Source organism: Oscarella lobularis, chromosome 7, assembly GCF_947507565.1.
Source record: "Oscarella lobularis chromosome 7, ooOscLobu1.1, whole genome shotgun sequence".
Classification (NCBI taxonomy): domain Eukaryota; kingdom Metazoa; phylum Porifera; class Homoscleromorpha; order Homosclerophorida; family Oscarellidae; genus Oscarella; species Oscarella lobularis.
This window is the reverse complement of record NC_089181.1, coordinates 2855421-2869716: the sequence shown is the minus strand read 5'-3', so window position 1 is coordinate 2869716 and position 14296 is coordinate 2855421. Positions and strand designations below refer to the sequence as shown.

Here is a 14296-nt window from a genome sequence, read left to right as displayed (position 1 = left end):
TCGTGACATCATCGCTGGTCGTCTTCCCGTCAGTTCGGAGCCTGGCATCGTCCCCAACACTACGTCGTCGCGGCCAATTGGGCGGAGATGACGCACTGAGCTCGTGGAACACCGGTCGTTCAGAATCGTCTACATTTATCGCGGATCCGATGAACAGCCGCGACAGGACGCCCGAGTTTTTCGCCGTCGTGTCATCCCTTCAAGCGAGACAGGTGACGCGACGCTCTTCAGGTCAGATATTTCAATATCTTGTCGTCTTTTCGTTGCAGTCGTCCACGAAGCCCGTCTTGTCGAGAAAACAGCGACATTCCGAATTTAGTCACATTGCGAAGTAGCTACTTTCTGTTCGGGTTAGTCTTTTTTTCTTACTTAGTTATTTCGTAGGCAAATTGCGCGCGATATTGGCAACACATTCGCGAAACTAGAAAAATTGACAATACGTACGACGACGACTTGAAAGATCTCCGCTTTCGTTTCATTATTTTGTATCAAGTGGCAAAACGAAGATCCCTGTTTGATGACAGACCAATTGAAATCCAAGAGCTTACCGTAATAATCAAAGAGGTGGGCTCCTCCTCTCCCAAAAAGATTAATTAATTCATTAAAATTTTTCTAGGATATAGCGACATTGAACAAGCAGATTGCTCAATTACAGCAGGTACTTGACTCCATTGCACTAAAGAGAGCGGTATTATTGATCTGGGGGGTTGCATAGTTTGTTAAAAATAAGCACGGTCACAATGGCGTACAGCTTCAAGCTCATTCCAGTTCTGTCGTCGTTTCTCTTCAGGTACGAGATACAAGGGGGTTATACTCACACGCAGCTCACCTTACTTGTAGACCAAGTTGGCTAACATGTCAAAAGACTTCAAATCCGTCCTGGAAACACGAACAGAGGTAGTGCAAACCGACTGTTTTTTTAACGAAAGAGTACGTACGTTCTTTCAGAGTCTGAAGCAGCAGAAACAAAGACGTGATGAATTTGCTCAATCGCCTATCTCCTCATCGATGCCCTCATCAGCATCAGGTAGGAATCCTATTTTTTTCATTAAAATGCTGTACGCATGTTTTCTCAGCTCTGCTGCGTGATGATCCCGCTTATCACCGTGGCGACGTCAGCATCGATATGGGAATGTCGGGGCCCACTCAGGCACAGATGCTGGAGCAGCAGGAGAAGTTCATCCAAGAGAGAGCGGATGCAATGCAGAACATAGAGTCAACCATAGTCGAACTGGGATCTATATTCCAACAGTTGGCAACTATGGTCAAAGAGCAGGAAGAGCAGGTTATGAGGTAAGTGGATTTGTATCTACCTAAAGAGGTTAGTTAGTTAGTGTTCTTTTTTTAGAGTCGATGCCAATGTTGAAGATGCGGATATGAACGTTCAGGCGGCGCAGACGGAAATATTGAAGTATTTTCAGTCGATCTCCTCCAATCGATGGTTGATAGTAAAGATCTTCATAGTGCTTATCATATTTTTTGTCATTTTCGTCGTATTTATGACATAATGACCAATGAAATGAGAATAGTAGTAGTAGTAGGTATGGCAATAATAAAATTCTAAATAGTATGAGCCGTTTGCAATTCGTTCAGAACTTCTTTCACTTTTGATTCCAGTGCATACAGATGATCGTCTGGTACGCTTGGTGCCAAATCTCTCATCGCCTCGGCAAGCTTAAATAAGTACTCAAAATTCCTTCGAGTCATACCCTGCGCGGTGGCTATCTGACGAGCCATTTCGTCCAAAGGTGCAGGACCCAAGAAATGGGGATTATCTGGCTGACTGACATATGCTAGAACACTGAAGGATTCCTTTGTCTTGTCAGCTGGATAGAACGTCTGCTCTGTTTGAACGTAGCCGCATCTTTCTCTGTAGTCTAACTGACTGAGAATTTTTTCCGTCTCGTTTGTTGGCAAAAGATAGGCAACGCCCCACACCAGAAGATCCTAATAGATCATGTGATATCACTTACCTATAAGAAAGGCACTGACCTCTTTATCGCTGTCGTCGACGTCGCGTACGAGCGTGACCACTCTCCCTGGCTGCGAAAAAGAGTGTAGGCAAATATAGGAGTCGGTCTCATCTCGATTCGTTGCCTAGCAGCACCTTTTCGGGAGTTCCGGAGTGATCGGGGCTCCCTTGCCAGAATCGCCTTGCGTAGCCTTTGATGTAACCGGTGCACCTTTCATCGTATGGAAAACCGACGTTCCAAAGGAGAGAGCCGTAGCCAAATACCCAGGTGCTCATTTTAAAACGTCACTATGACGTCACCATGACGTCAGGGGACGATTATTCATTTATTCGTGTAAATAGTTGGATACGAAGAAAAGCTTCCGGAAGTGTACAGTTACAGCTTATCTAAGACTTTTGTTTCCAGACTGAAGAGATGCTCGTCTTGTTCACGGGGCGCTATGAGTCTCATGGAGTCAGCAAGTCGAAACACATATTCAGTATTGCGCCCAGAACGTCCCTCAGCCAACAAAATGCACTCAGCAATTTTGTCCAATTCCAAAGGCCCCGCGTAGTTGACGTCATCAGACGAAGAAACATAGACGTAAACCTGTAGGGGGCAGCAGCTAACGTCGTCATACTGATAGTCGGAAGGATAGAAATCTTCCATCACTCTCAAATAGCCCTTCTCGCGATCGTCCAGCTGAAGCAAGACGGATTCCATAGATTCTTTTGATACCAGATAGGCAAGGCCCCAAACTTTACTACAAGCCTGAGAATAGGGTTAGCCAATTATATAGGTAGTGATAGATAGATAGTAAGGCTGACAGTTTCATCTTTGACCAGTGTAGCGACTCTTCCTGGCTAAAAAACGATGCGTGAGTCAAACGTACGTTTTAGAGCGGCTTTTTACTTTGTCGGGAGTGCCGCGATGTACGCTGTCTCTTTGCCAAAATCTACGAACGTAGCCAACGATGTATCCTTTGATACGTCTCTTGTAGGTGAAGTTGGGTTTCCATATGATGGATCCGTAGCCGAATACCCAGACCGCGTCCTCACTTCCCATATCCGCAAGACCCGACAACTGTCACAGAATGGAACAATGCGCATTCTATTGGCGAGGAAGCGACGTGCAGCTTCCGCGAACTAACGCGCGGTACCCTTTTAATATTCGTGGAAATGATTTGCGTCGAATGCGGCACAGCGTGTGCTGATTCGTGTGCGTACAGAACATTTCGTGGCGGAGCAATTCGGCTCCTTAGATGCGTAAGATCGAGAGCAAGTGTCATAATAACAAGGCTATTCACTCGCGCCAACATTTTCAGGCAAAATGCGGTGCCAATGTCGACAAATACGTTGAATATGACTTTGTCATGCTATTATTGGACGTTTTACTTCACAAAGTCCAAGCATTCAGGCACCTACTGTCGAATCGTCGCATAAATTCGTCGGTGAGAAATAGAAAAATAGTTGTAGCTGTTCTTATCTGTTCAAGTTTCTTTACTAGAGCCATCTTAAGTTTTGGGCAGTGTCAATTCTTTGCACAGCCTGTAACCTCTTTTGACCAGTGCCCCCTTTTCCTTGCACATTTCTTCTATACAGACGTTAAATATATTCCTTTGAAAATGCAGCAAAAGCCTAGCGTTTTGGTCAAGTTCATTTTTTCAAATGGGATGCCCGAGTTTGACTTCTGCTTAGCCATATGCTTCACCATCTTGGGTATGCAGCAGGAAAACGTAGACGCATTTATTTATTCCTTCTCTTACAGAAATACTAACTTTTGTTGTCACCATAATTCTGATCGGCAAAACTCTACAAAGAAATCGCCAGTACTTATAATTACACTGATTTTTTGTTCAATTGATCACTCCAAAGTCTCTTCTAGTGTTTCATTTTCGTGGGTGTCTTGGTTCCTGCTTTCAGGCTATGGACGACTCCTTGCAATTCCAGTAGCGCTGTGGGCCAAAGAGACGTCCGTTCTCTATTGGCTCCCAACTATGCTCACATTCACTTCCACCCTACAAACTATTCGAGGTAGGTACAGTACAGTAGATGTAGATGAAATCATTTTCATCCTATTCTATTCAGTGTCATTTACTGTGACGTTTCTACAAGCGGCTCTAGTAACCCTCGCGGCAATATCATCAGAACACGTCGTGCAATGGACGGTTCAAAAGAAAGTTCTCTATTCCTAGAGTCGCTCATACTTCTACAGCCTGAAAGACTTTCACTGCATTCAACTCCTGATTCCTTACAGAATACGTCACGTTGAGGCCATGACAAGCGCCACCTTCAAATCAAAAAAAAAGACGTTGCTTGATGCAAAGTATCAGTGGACTCATGCTAACCAAAGTGGCCAGTTTTATTGACGGCAATTACTCCTCCCTCAAAATTCGGATAGTACTTCGCAATTCTCTTGATGACATTCTCGGCTGCCGTTTGAGGATCCATTCCCATTCGCATACTTTCTACTATCTGATAACTACAGAAGCCCGTCACATCACCTAGAAACAGAGAAAAACACGTTGGCATACGTGGGTAAGAATCTCATCATCGTGTCGCCATCTCCAGTGGCTGCCGCACCACCAACGTCATTGTCAACATAGGCTCCAGCACCAGCAATGGGCGAGTCTCCGACTCGACTACGCATAGAGAGTTAACAAATGAAAACCCCTCTGTCTGACTGACCCAGGGATTTTGTATGTCAGCCCATTTGTTGAAGTTCCTCCGGCTACATCGCCATTATTGTCAATAACGATCATACCTAGGATGCTACGTACTAACGTTGTTTTAATTTTTAGGGTGAACTTCTTACCGATTGTGTCGTGATTGCCCTTCACCAGCGAATGGGACGAATCCTTGGAGTCTGACAATTCTCCAGGTAAGTGATATGGGCCGCAATATTTTGCTGAATCAGGAACGACATCCTAGACACAACGGTTCTTGGTTTTAGAGAAGCGAAAGACGGGTAGCACCCTCCAATAATTCGGCTGGCAATTCTTCGCTTTCCACTCCTCCCATTCAGTACTAAAGTGACCAGTTCGCCTAAAGCGTACTTTCGTACGCAGCATCTAACCGCGACTGGTCCGTTTGCAGCGATTCCTCATGGAAACCCATATCAACGGCAAATCGAGTCGCTAGAGAAGGAAGGAAGGAAGGAAGGCATCAAGGGACCGATAAAACGACGAAAAGAAAGTCTTGCCGTCGTCTCCAACGAGAAGAGTCTGCGTCGTGTGTTCCATAACCTTTCGAGCGACCGATATGGCCGACTTGACGCGCTTGAGACAACCGACCGATCCGACGTCGTGCGTTACGCCGTCCATGATCATGGCATCGAGAGTCGTTTCACCGTCTTCGTTCGGACTGCCCCCGTAGCCGACCGAGCCGTCGCATCGCTCCACTTCGCACACGCTGCATCCCTCTTCGACAGCGTCGAGTCGACTGCCGCCAGACTCGAGAACGGACCACGCTACGCGATCGCATGAGACGGAATCCGCTCGACACCTCAAAAGGGGACTCACCTTTGGCCGTAGCGTTGGTAAACGGCCACGTATTGATTACGATAGGCAAGGAGCCGGTCCCCAGCGAGATTAGGGTGCAGAAGACAATCGTTGAAACATGCATATCGCAGTGGGGATCCTGTACGGGTGTTCGCGAACGGGGGAACATAACTGCCAACGAAAAATCTTTCGTGTTTTCTGCTTGTACATGGAGAGCGTGTACAGTAAAAGTCGGAGACAATTGCTTGCGGGGCAGTTATAAAAGTAATCACGAGCGCTAGAAACCCTGAACACAATTTAAGACGTGCAGCCGTAAATTTTTTGTTTGAAAGTTTATTCGGGTGCGCGAGTAGTAGAGACGAACGTACACGAACTCGTTTTCAGATGTATGTGACGGCCGCAGCTCGCTGCCCAGTAAACGAATCGTCCAAGTCGGCGGCGGCGGTGGCGGCGGCGGAGGCACCGTTCATGGAATGAAAGCCGGCAAACAGTTTCCGACAACCGTTAAGGATTTTACCGTTTTGATATCCGTTTGACAATAAACCGTTCGCCGGTTTTGCACCGCTTGCTGGCAGACTCGTCGTTTGATTTAGCAAAAGTTCCTCTAGCGCTCCTTCGAAGTCGGCAAATCCTTCGTAACCTGTATGGACACAAGAATTGACCCCCATTTTTTTTGATAGGAAAAATCGCGCAATTCTCGTACCAGGGAAAAAATTGACGTCAATTATACAGTGACGATTTGAATGGTCCTCAACTACAACGTCAACTCCAAAGAGAGACAATCCCTAGATAGGAAAAGTTAAAAAGGTAATCAATATTCCCATTGTCATTGTAACATACTAGTTTTTCTCGAAATGTTTCTGCGATCTTAGCGACAACGATGTCATCGAGCTTTCTGTGATCTTCTTCCAGATCAACGGTTCCGTTTAGTTCGGACGAAGCGTCTGCTTTCGAGACGTCGTGACTATCGAAAAATATTGTGCTCTTGTCAAAGCGATTTAGCGAGAGATTTTTAAGTGACGGTCTCTTCACGACAAAATGACGTTTACCAACTACGAAAATCTGACAAAGGAAAGCGAAGAAGTAAGTAGAAAACTAACGTCCAAAACGCGATGGAACCTTGTATAGTTGACCACTGTGACATATGAATTGCTGAGCGACGAAAGGAAAGTCGACTTCTTTGAATCCTTCGTCACTAAAAACAATTGCCATCTGAGAAAAGATAAGAGTGAGCAAAGTGAAAAGAATTGTCGACCCTTAGCTAACCTGATGGGCAACTCTAGAACCGTGAGCAACCAAATGTTTACACACTATTAGTAGCATTAATCAATTGATAGAATTGTGCGGGGAAGAGAAGAAGACGATTACCGACGGGAAAGCTCAATTTCGTTTTATTCATTAACGTCGGACCGCTCGGCGACGAGCGAACAGTCGTGAAATGAGGAGAGCAGACGGTCACATCTACGTGCACATTCATAACTACTAGGTAATTATGTATTTCCGTTGGTTGCTCGCACCGCGAACGACAAAATGAATTTTCTTTATCTCCTCGTAGCAGATACTTCGATCGAGCAACTTTCGTACGTTGGGCAGCGGATCGAGAACGACGACTTTGGGATGCCGAACGATGTACGACTAAAAGAAGGAAAAGAGAGAGAAGAAAAAATCGTTTTTCACTTTCACTTCCGCGTGTCGAGTGGAGTGGATCGCGCGCACGGGGGGGGAGGGCGCACCTCTATCGACGTGACGTCTTTCGTCGCGTCGCTATCACCCCGATCCGCGGCCGTCATGAGATCGGTGAGCTTGTGAATGATCACGTCGAATAGGGGCTGTTCGTCGACGGGCTTCGTCAAGTCGATCTAGAAAGAAAGAAAGAAACGCGAGCGCGAGCGCGCGCGCCCGAAACGACGTGTTCTTTCGTTGCGCTTTCCGATTCTCTCCACGCGACGCTTACCGACACTACTTCTACGCCGGTGCTGCGGTTGCGAAAACGGGAACGACGATCGAAAAAAAAACGGCGAAATGAGATCAAGAAACCCTCCGAAGTATGCGCGAATCGGAATTTTGGGAGAACGAAGGCGATCGCGATTGCGTCTAGTGCGAACGCGCCTTCCATTCGTTCGTTGGCGCTCGAAGAACAATCGCCGCGTTGGAACTTCCGGGGGGGGCCTCTGCTCGCGAGAGTCGGCGAGTGAAACGATTACGGTAGCGACTGCGCTTCGCGCACCGCTCTCGTTTTCACCGCTTCGCTTTAGTTCGAGAGTGCGTCATCGACGGCGATGCGTCAGAGGTTGGCGAAGTGTAGCAGATTTCGACTGGGAGTAGGACACTACACACCCACCTTTGCTTCATGCGGTCGGCGAATCCGGCGAAATTGAGTTTCTTTGCCTTCTTTTCGCTTAGCCAGTAGCCGATCCGCATCGGCGAACGCTTTGTAATGCCGTTCATTGAGATTGGCTGGGCTCAATGAGCTTGCCAAACCCAGCTTTACGCCTTTTATCCGGGAGCCTAGGCAGAATGAGAAACACGTGAGCCCAATCAATTATCTCTACGCGAACAATTCTAAAACAAACAAGTCGAAAAATGGTGCACGTTAATCCTTAGTAACATTCGTTTTTTTTCTAGTCTCATAGATGATCAACGTGTGGTGACGTCATTTAAAGCACGCTAGAAAAGAGTTCCAGTTCGCACTGGTTCGCACAAAAAGGAAGATGTCGGCCGATAAAGAAGATTCGTTCGACATCGATACGAAAGTGCAGATGAGTGGCGTACTATCAAAACGCCCATTTGGACATCGATCGACGAAATGGCAAAGGAGGTGAGCTCCGAGTCGTGGCCGACCTCGTGCACGCTTTCGGCTCCGCCAGCAATAGCGAGCGAGCTTCGTCTCTTGCAGATTCTTTATTATCAAAGAAGGATTCATACTCTACTATCCAGAAGCAGAAAGAAAAGCTTTCGACAAGTCTCACCACTTCAATATCCATCCGAAGGTGAGGGCTCCGCCCCCCTGGAGGGGCCACCTCTCCAGAAAAAAACGCACGCTGTACACTGCGCTAGGGTGTTATACCGTTGGGAGGATGCGCGGTCAAGATCTTGGAAGATCCGTCAGACAAGACGAAATTTCCCATGATTATTGAGCATAAAGATTTCAAGGTTGCGTCAAGTAGGCGGGAAGTGGGAGTGTCTCTAACTCGTTTCTGCTAAAAACCAGGGTACAATTGTTTTGGCATCCGACTCGAGCGAAGAACGAGAGAGTTGGATGAAGATGATAGCCACTTCAGGGCGAGTGTAAGTCAAAGGCCTATGCTGACAACCTAATTAATTAATTAATTAATTAATTAATTGCAAATCTAGGACGTGGAAAAACGCTCAACTAGGCGATGCCATGATCACTCAGCTGGAGAGCCAGAGCAAACGAATGGCCGAACAGCAGCAAAAAATCACAGGTGAAGAAGACTATTCGAATATGAATCGGAAGGAGAATTTTTTAATTAAAAGGGCAATTGCAAGAAGAAGCTTCGGCTCTTTTGGCAGAGAAAGGAAAGAAAGAGGTTTGCTTGTTTTTCTAATTGTCTTCCACTCTGTTCACTTGAAGACTACAGATCTATCTAAATAGTTGCTAGTACTGTATATGAATCATTGAATATGATAGAGCTGAACAGAGAAGCTAGGTCCCTGCTTCATCTTAATAACTCTCTATAGGAATTAGACAAATTGGCATCCGACTTGGCGAATGAGAAAAAGTCCATAGAAGAGCAACTCGCCAAATTTCAAGAAGACAAGGAAGTGACTGAGAGGTGACGACAAATCTTCCGGCGTTTCGTTCTACTAACATCTTTCCCAAAGCGAGTTAAAAGAAACGCTGGAAACTTTGCAACAAGTAAAGCACGAAAAGGAGAATATAACCCAATCGCTTCAATCTCTTCAAGATCGATTTTTAGTGAGTGTCCGTTATTTCGGTGATGCGGACACGTGCAACGATGCGTTTTCGCTTTTTTTTTTCTATAGGAGTTGTCACAGGAACAAGAACTGACCACCGCCCAGCTGGAGGAGCGAAATCATTTGGCTAAACAACTCGAGGAGGAGAAACTAAAGCTGCTTGGGCAAACGAGTTCGCTGACAGAAACTTTGGAGGTACAGACAGGTCTTTGTTGTTCGTTGATCAGGGTGATTTGCGCTTCTTCAGACGGTGCAGTCAGCTAAGGAAAAATTGGACAAGGAAAAGAGATTAGCAGAGGAACAGTCAGTTTGTAGTTCGACAGACGAGCGGATAAACAGCGAGGTTTTATAACTTGTAGACTGATCAAAGAAGCGGAGGAGAAGAAGAAAATCGAAGAAGAAAAGACAATGCAGACGCTGGCCGTTCGCGAGAAGGAAGAGCTGATAAAGGTAGGAAAAGAAAAGCAATTCGGATAGAGCTACGCGACGACGTCTTTTTTTCCAGCTCGTCGAACAAGAAAAGGCAGAGAAAGAGAAGGCCTACTTGGTAAGTGCCACGTCGAATGAAGATAGCGTTGCGGCGAAATTTGACGGCTTTTTTGTAGAAAGAAAAGAAGCAGAGAGTTGCCACTGAGAAGCGACTCCGTTTGGCGGAGGATTCGCTAAAACGCGTTGATAGGGTGCCTGATAGACATAAGAGCAATGGTACTGATTGTCATTTTTCTGATTTTTTAGGCGCTGAAGGAGAGTGGCATCAAACTTGACCTTCAGATTGAAACTGACGTCAAAAATTTGAAACGTAAGAAATTGTCGTCGTCTTTCTAACCGCGATCTCTCGTCGACTAGAATTCTTCGAGGAAATTGTGGAAGAAGTTCGACTGGACGCGGAGAAGCCGCAGATAATGAAAGAAGCTCTCACCGCTCGCGGGCAGTACTCTCGCAAATCGGCAGCCATCTCAGAAAACGCCGAGGCGGCGCTCGCAGCCGAAATTGCCGTCGGCGAAGCCGCAAAAGCGAAACCGCCGGCACCGCAACCCCGTCCTCGTCCGCGAAGCATGCACAAGAGCCCCGAACCTTCGGCACTGGAAACGACGAAAGAACAAACTGACGACAGCGCAGTCGACTCGTTACCGTCGCCGCCGCCTCCGGTAACTCAGCAAGGCGATGCCGGCAACGCAGAAGAACAATAGTACTGAGGTTGGCTTCGATCGCTGGACGCAATTGTGTTTAGTTTTCTTTTCTTTTTCGCGCGTTTTTGTTATGGTTATGGATGAATGGATAGATGGTTAGTACAGCTGCACGTGCGCATTTGACTAGTTTCGATTTAGTTATGCATGCAATCGGTCTAGACAAAGGCTCGACTAAATGTTTGACAATAAGATTAGTAAGTTGTTTTTGCTACAATAATAGGTCTGCTCTAAAACTGTCATTGCTTAGTTTGAGCAGAAGTTCAGAAGCAAGAATCGGTCGACGAAGCGTGGCAGGCTGCGCTGTAATGCACGGTGCCGCAAGCAACTCTGTCGTCGCTTTCGTCGACGCTGCGGAACTAAGCGGCAACAATAGTATTCAGCGAATACCTAGATCAACGTTTTTTTTACCAGCAGGGTGCGTCCCACGATGGAGTGGAAGCCGTTTAGAGAAATAGTCGACGTTGTGTCGCATGCGGTCAGAAAGTCGGCGCTAAACAAACGAAAATATTGTGACTGCTTCAGAGAAACGACTTGCGCTCTGTTTGCTGAAACCTTTCGGATGTGTGCGAGGAAACTTCGATCCAAGTGGCATCTTCGACTGGGCAACTGCCGTCCTCTATGCTTCCTATAGACCAATCGAGAGGTAAGGTTATAAATGAGGTCGCGGACGCGGCGGTCGATTTTGTACCAAAGGAAAGTCCGTAGGGATGCGTGGCGATAACGACTGAAGACGGTAAGTCGTCATCTGTTGAAGATATTGTGCCAGAGATTTTAACTGGGCCACCGCAGCTCTGAAACGCAGTTAGAGTTCGCTTCAATAGGCTCTACTGTTGACGGATACCCACCTGCTGAGTAAAACAAATCTCGCCGTTGAAGCCGTTATTTGTTAGATTTGCGCAGGCACACTCGTAGTCTGGAACAAAAGTCTTTTGATGTGTGCCGACAATGCATGGAGGCGTTGTCTATACCTGGAGCGGGCCACACTGCGCCGCAAAGTGTGGTCGTTTTCGTCACGTTGCCGTCTTCGTCTATTAGACGATATTGGTTCTAAAAGTTACGGAACGCTTGTGAGGCGGCGTTCATCGAAGAGCGCTCGATCGTATGACCTACCACAAGTATTTTGCCGAAAAGATCGATTATTCCACTCGTTCTTTCCTCGCTACACGAAAGACACTCGTGAATTTCGTGCCTGATAAATGTCGAATAGTCTCACTCGTCGCGTTTGGCGATTTCGGAACTCGTTGGAGCGATTAGGTCGTCGCACTTTTTATCGGCTGGGGAAAAAAATGAGCTCGAGCCCAGCGCAAAAAAATGTGGGCTGCGTTCTTGTGTACCATTCAAGTAATCTTCGTAGGACAAAAACGCGACATGCGAATGAGTGTATTCCGCCGAGCCAACTGTCGTCGTTTTCAAGTCGCCGCTCACCGCCATGGGAATGCCCTTCTAAAAAACCTTTTATTTTTGTTTGCTGCGAGTAAGAAAACCGAACCTGATTGATAGTCTGCTGAAAAGCATACAAACCGCTGGCACTTCCGTCGTCAGACTGCACAGGGGCTTCAGCGCGGAGCGTTTCTAAGAAAAAGGAAATAAAGAGCCAGCTCGCCATTTGGGCTGGATCTCCTCGCTCTCTCCTACCCAGACAACTCCGACAGAGAATGGCTCCGCAGGCGAGCCGATGACCGGCGTTTCCCGTGGCGATGCTGCCCTCGTCGTCGCCGCGACCTTCGTCGTCTGATCGCGCGTGAACGACGACACCGCGATTCAGCACCGAGTAAGTGCCGATCAATTGAACCCAGTTGTCGTGCATTGTAAAGGAAGCGATGCCGGCATCGTTGGCGATTGTATTGCCTAGGTCGCCGACGTGTCTTGAAGGGAAGGAGAAGGGAGAAAAAGCGACAGAAACAGAAAAAAATGTGAAATCTCGAAATCTTCTTCTGGTTGGATCCCATTACCTCGTGACGTCCAATCGACCGCCGTGGCGAGCGTGGAATGGATTGTAGTGGCCGCCGTATGATTTACAACCTGAATAAAAATGAGGCGGCTAAGTGCACGGTTTTGCATGCGGTCGTACGATCCGTACCCTCTCTGTTATCACTCTTCTGATGGATGTGGAAGCCGTGTTTGTTGCCGGGATGAAGGCCTTTCACTATTCCTCGTATCAGCGTTGGACCGCCTCTCGACTGAACAGACACCTCGGTCAAATTATTATTTCAACAATGCCGTCCCACGCTCGTCTTCGCCGCCACCGCCGGGGCGGCGGCAGCAAAGGCAGCGGCGGCAATTACAAAGCACCTACCGATTGTTGAAAGAGCACCGTTCCGGTGATGTTTCTTTCGCTATTGGAAACGAGGTTAGCAACAGCAACAGAGTCTGAGCACAAACCAATTCAAATAACCACCCCAGTGCACTATTTGCACTACCGACCTTGGCAACAGGCTGCTTTCTGTTTAGACGGCAAACAAACGCCGAGGAGAAAGTGACCGGTTATAGAAGAGAGTCAACATTGACTTGGAGGTCAGGGAGGGATACGTCAACACCGACCTTGCACACGTAGTACTTCTTCACGCTTGAACATTTGACTGTATCGAACCACTCGCCACCGACGCCGTATGCGGTTGCTTCCGCCTGACGACGACGACGACGACGTTGATCGGGCGCACTCTTGGCAGCAAATGCCGGCGGATGTGGAGCGATGGGCGAGTGGGGACGGTGACGGCTGCGAACCGACATGTAAACGCACGACGACTGTTCGTAGACGTCGGCGCTGCCGCTACTGCTGTGATACAGTGCACTCGGCGCCCAATTGACGTAGTCGAAGCTCGTCGACGATCCGTCCGTCCAGTGGTGATATTCCGAGCTTTGGTCAACATATCCTGTATACGAAAACAATAGACGTTCGAGTTACTAGTCTCTGCACCGCGGTCGCTCTACCGATCCATGCGTTGCCGGGAAGTTGAGATCGAATGAATTCGTTCTCGGCTTTCGAGTGAACGCTGGCCAAGTCGGCGGCCAAATTGAGACAGACGAGACGCGCGTCGTGCCACGTCGCTGTCGTCGGCTCTTCGACGAGCAGCTGACGATCGGGTCGGACGACGGGCGCGGAAAACTTGAAGCAGTTGCCTTGAAACTCTTTCCATTCCGACGGGCAGGATGACGAAGAGAGAGCGAGATAAAGAACGAGGAGAAAGAAGGAGAGCATTGTGAGCGGGATGTTCTCTTGAAGGCGGCTGGTCAGCGAATGCGGCTGCTCTGACGCGCTGCGCTTAATATGTAGGGAATCAATGACTTGGGGGGGTACGAAGGCAATCACTTAAAAAGGAGCGTCTCCGAGGCACTCTAACTATCGATGATTGCTTACGATGTCACTTCCCATCCCTTCATTTTAATACTCATCAACGTAAATCGCCGTGCCGCATTGTTTAGTTTGGTGCCCTGTGGCCAGTAGGGTGCTCTTCGTCAAATTCCCCCTACGCCTGATAAGAATGAGGCTGGCAATTGCAGATTGACATGCCACCGCCCGATCATTATTAATTGACTTGTGTACACAATCGGCGTGCATGACATCACGATTGCGGCGGCGGCACCGTGCCGAGCTGGCGGTGAGAACGGAACGACTCTATCTTATTTCAGGTGGCAAGCGTTCACCTAATGGATCTGCCTGCCCACCTAGTCTCCTCATCGATATCGCCTCCCCACGATGAAAAACACTTGGGGAA

The 14296-nt window shown here is 47.7% G+C and overlaps 7 protein-coding genes across 15 annotated transcripts; 3 read left to right on the top strand and 4 right to left on the bottom strand.

The window, feature by feature from the left end:
- Positions 1 to 5: 5 nt before the first annotated feature.
- Positions 6 to 1573, top strand: LOC136189226 (syntaxin-5-like). Of its 2 annotated transcripts, XM_065977130.1 has the most exons (10): positions 8 to 212; positions 270 to 331; positions 385 to 440; positions 494 to 564; positions 617 to 658; positions 716 to 790; positions 841 to 897; positions 949 to 1027; positions 1077 to 1293; positions 1349 to 1573. In XM_065977130.1, the coding sequence occupies exons 1-10, from the start codon at positions 150 to 152 to the stop codon at positions 1506 to 1508; spliced, it is 882 nt and encodes a 293-aa protein (XP_065833202.1). In that variant the 5' UTR covers positions 8 to 149; the 3' UTR covers positions 1509 to 1573. The 2 variants fall into 2 exon arrangements, with proteins under 2 accessions (XP_065833201.1, XP_065833202.1); XM_065977129.1 differs by having other exon boundaries at positions 6 to 331.
- On the bottom strand, positions 1450 to 3058 carry LOC136189095 (uncharacterized). The gene is made up of 6 exons (XM_065976940.1): positions 2865 to 3058; positions 2780 to 2815; positions 2353 to 2723; positions 2108 to 2255; positions 1993 to 2043; positions 1450 to 1947 (listed from the first exon to the last, which is right to left on the bottom strand). Exons 1-6 carry the CDS (start codon positions 3015 to 3017, stop codon positions 1561 to 1563), a joined length of 1146 nt encoding a protein of 381 aa, XP_065833012.1. The 5' UTR covers positions 3018 to 3058; the 3' UTR covers positions 1450 to 1560.
- Positions 2919 to 6072, top strand: LOC136189232 (protein ARV1-like). 3 transcript variants are annotated; one of them, XM_065977140.1, is made up of 9 exons: positions 2919 to 3217; positions 3277 to 3402; positions 3459 to 3501; positions 3554 to 3670; positions 3720 to 3780; positions 3837 to 3985; positions 4040 to 4832; positions 4905 to 4983; positions 5048 to 6072. In XM_065977140.1, the coding sequence occupies exons 1-7, from the start codon at positions 3131 to 3133 to the stop codon at positions 4144 to 4146; spliced, it is 690 nt and encodes a 229-aa protein (XP_065833212.1). In that variant the 5' UTR covers positions 2919 to 3130; the 3' UTR covers positions 4147 to 4832; positions 4905 to 4983; positions 5048 to 6072. The 3 variants fall into 3 exon arrangements, with proteins under 3 accessions (XP_065833212.1, XP_065833210.1, XP_065833211.1); XM_065977138.1 differs by having other exon boundaries at positions 4905 to 6072; XM_065977139.1 differs by having other exon boundaries at positions 4883 to 6072.
- Positions 4016 to 5620, bottom strand: LOC136189224 (N(4)-(Beta-N-acetylglucosaminyl)-L-asparaginase-like). Its single transcript, XM_065977127.1, has 9 exons — positions 5473 to 5620; positions 5154 to 5420; positions 5028 to 5088; positions 4927 to 4978; positions 4767 to 4878; positions 4640 to 4715; positions 4486 to 4593; positions 4300 to 4433; positions 4016 to 4241 (listed from the first exon to the last, which is right to left on the bottom strand). The coding sequence occupies exons 1-9, from the start codon at positions 5618 to 5620 to the stop codon at positions 4153 to 4155; spliced, it is 1047 nt and encodes a 348-aa protein (XP_065833199.1). The 3' UTR covers positions 4016 to 4152.
- On the bottom strand, positions 5624 to 7974 carry LOC136189221 (inositol-tetrakisphosphate 1-kinase-like). Of its 2 annotated transcripts, XM_065977121.1 has the most exons (10): positions 7793 to 7974; positions 7406 to 7427; positions 7185 to 7310; positions 6969 to 7086; positions 6820 to 6912; positions 6718 to 6761; positions 6571 to 6663; positions 6292 to 6513; positions 6155 to 6236; positions 5624 to 6091 (listed from the first exon to the last, which is right to left on the bottom strand). In XM_065977121.1, exons 1-10 carry the CDS (start codon positions 7897 to 7899, stop codon positions 5832 to 5834), a joined length of 1167 nt encoding a protein of 388 aa, XP_065833193.1. In that variant the 5' UTR covers positions 7900 to 7974; the 3' UTR covers positions 5624 to 5831. The 2 variants fall into 2 exon arrangements, with proteins under 2 accessions (XP_065833193.1, XP_065833192.1); XM_065977120.1 differs by lacking the exon at positions 7793 to 7974 and having other exon boundaries at positions 7406 to 7786.
- Positions 7212 to 10774, top strand: LOC136189216 (pleckstrin homology domain-containing family D member 1-like). Of its 4 annotated transcripts, none has more exons than XM_065977115.1 (18): positions 7212 to 7496; positions 7550 to 7656; positions 7707 to 8026; positions 8077 to 8269; positions 8348 to 8441; positions 8509 to 8604; positions 8663 to 8739; positions 8806 to 8897; positions 8950 to 9002; positions 9154 to 9248; positions 9298 to 9391; positions 9460 to 9585; positions 9638 to 9693; positions 9750 to 9840; positions 9896 to 9937; positions 9996 to 10070; positions 10126 to 10189; positions 10237 to 10774. In XM_065977115.1, exons 4-18 carry the CDS (start codon positions 8163 to 8165, stop codon positions 10578 to 10580), a joined length of 1506 nt encoding a protein of 501 aa, XP_065833187.1. In that variant the 5' UTR covers positions 7212 to 7496; positions 7550 to 7656; positions 7707 to 8026; positions 8077 to 8162; the 3' UTR covers positions 10581 to 10774. The 4 variants fall into 4 exon arrangements, with proteins under 4 accessions (XP_065833187.1, XP_065833184.1, XP_065833186.1 ...); XM_065977112.1 differs by having other exon boundaries at positions 7213 to 7496; positions 7707 to 7979; XM_065977114.1 differs by having other exon boundaries at positions 7213 to 7496; positions 7550 to 7979.
- Positions 10695 to 13826, bottom strand: LOC136189211 (uncharacterized). 2 transcript variants are annotated; one of them, XM_065977107.1, is made up of 17 exons: positions 13512 to 13826; positions 13122 to 13453; positions 13005 to 13023; positions 12877 to 12950; positions 12661 to 12760; positions 12533 to 12602; positions 12216 to 12445; positions 12070 to 12152; positions 11915 to 12020; positions 11794 to 11854; positions 11691 to 11739; positions 11549 to 11627; positions 11426 to 11493; positions 11269 to 11371; positions 11133 to 11205; positions 10989 to 11070; positions 10695 to 10936 (listed from the first exon to the last, which is right to left on the bottom strand). In XM_065977107.1, exons 1-17 carry the CDS (start codon positions 13777 to 13779, stop codon positions 10841 to 10843), a joined length of 1893 nt encoding a protein of 630 aa, XP_065833179.1. In that variant the 5' UTR covers positions 13780 to 13826; the 3' UTR covers positions 10695 to 10840. The 2 variants fall into 2 exon arrangements, with proteins under 2 accessions (XP_065833179.1, XP_065833178.1); XM_065977106.1 differs by having other exon boundaries at positions 11915 to 12023; positions 13512 to 13825.
- Between the last annotated feature and the right edge of the window lie 470 nt (positions 13827 to 14296).

Excerpts from the sequence above, each read along its gene's own strand:
- LOC136189216 (XM_065977115.1), top strand. The coding sequence starts at position 8,163 with ATGTCGGCCGATAAAGAAGATTCGTTCGACATCGATACGAAAGTGCAG. Across the intron at positions 9,003-9,153 it reads CAGAGAAAGGAAAGAAAGAG|GAATTAGACAAATTGGCATC; the intron begins GTTTGCTTGTTT and ends AACTCTCTATAG. Across the intron at positions 9,694-9,749 it reads AAGAGATTAGCAGAGGAACA|ACTGATCAAAGAAGCGGAGG; the intron begins GTCAGTTTGTAG and ends TATAACTTGTAG.
- LOC136189224 (XM_065977127.1), bottom strand. The coding sequence starts at position 5,620 with ATGTTCCCCCGTTCGCGAACACCCGTACAGGATCCCCACTGCGATATG. Across the intron at positions 5,421-5,472 it reads TACCAACGCTACGGCCAAAG|CGTGGTCCGTTCTCGAGTCT; the intron begins GTGAGTCCCCTT and ends GCGATCGCGTAG. Across the intron at positions 4,242-4,299 it reads CAATAAAACTGGCCACTTTG|GTGGCGCTTGTCATGGCCTC; the intron begins GTTAGCATGAGT and ends TTTGATTTGAAG.
- LOC136189232 (XM_065977140.1), top strand. The coding sequence starts at position 3,131 with ATGATTTGCGTCGAATGCGGCACAGCGTGTGCTGATTCGTGTGCGTAC. Across the intron at positions 3,502-3,553 it reads GTCAATTCTTTGCACAGCCT|ACGTTAAATATATTCCTTTG; the intron begins GTAACCTCTTTT and ends TCTTCTATACAG. Across the intron at positions 3,781-3,836 it reads ACTCTACAAAGAAATCGCCA|TGTTTCATTTTCGTGGGTGT; the intron begins GTACTTATAATT and ends AGTCTCTTCTAG.
- LOC136189221 (XM_065977120.1), bottom strand. The coding sequence starts at position 7,567 with ATGGAAGGCGCGTTCGCACTAGACGCAATCGCGATCGCCTTCGTTCTC. Across the intron at positions 7,311-7,405 it reads CCGGCGTAGAAGTAGTGTCG|ATCGACTTGACGAAGCCCGT; the intron begins GTAAGCGTCGCG and ends CTTTCTTTCTAG. Across the intron at positions 6,092-6,154 it reads TGACGTCAATTTTTTCCCTG|GTTACGAAGGATTTGCCGAC; the intron begins GTACGAGAATTG and ends GTGTCCATACAG.
- LOC136189095 (XM_065976940.1), bottom strand. The coding sequence starts at position 3,017 with ATGGGAAGTGAGGACGCGGTCTGGGTATTCGGCTACGGATCCATCATA. Across the intron at positions 2,816-2,864 it reads ATCGCGGCACTCCCGACAAA|CCAGGAAGAGTCGCTACACT; the intron begins GTAAAAAGCCGC and ends ATCGTTTTTTAG. Across the intron at positions 2,044-2,107 it reads ACTCCGGAACTCCCGAAAAG|CCAGGGAGAGTGGTCACGCT; the intron begins GTGCTGCTAGGC and ends TCTTTTTCGCAG.
- LOC136189211 (XM_065977106.1), bottom strand. The coding sequence starts at position 13,779 with ATGCTCTCCTTCTTTCTCCTCGTTCTTTATCTCGCTCTCTCTTCGTCA. Across the intron at positions 12,153-12,215 it reads TCTCTGTCGGAGTTGTCTGG|AAACGCTCCGCGCTGAAGCC; the intron begins GTAGGAGAGAGC and ends CCTTTTTCTTAG. Across the intron at positions 10,937-10,988 it reads TCGTGGGACGCACCCTGCTG|TTCCGCAGCGTCGACGAAAG; the intron begins GTAAAAAAAACG and ends GTTGCCGCTTAG.
- LOC136189226 (XM_065977129.1), top strand. The coding sequence starts at position 150 with ATGAACAGCCGCGACAGGACGCCCGAGTTTTTCGCCGTCGTGTCATCC. Across the intron at positions 659-715 it reads AGATTGCTCAATTACAGCAG|TTTGTTAAAAATAAGCACGG; the intron begins GTACTTGACTCC and ends GGGGTTGCATAG. Across the intron at positions 1,294-1,348 it reads CAGGAAGAGCAGGTTATGAG|AGTCGATGCCAATGTTGAAG; the intron begins GTAAGTGGATTT and ends TTCTTTTTTTAG.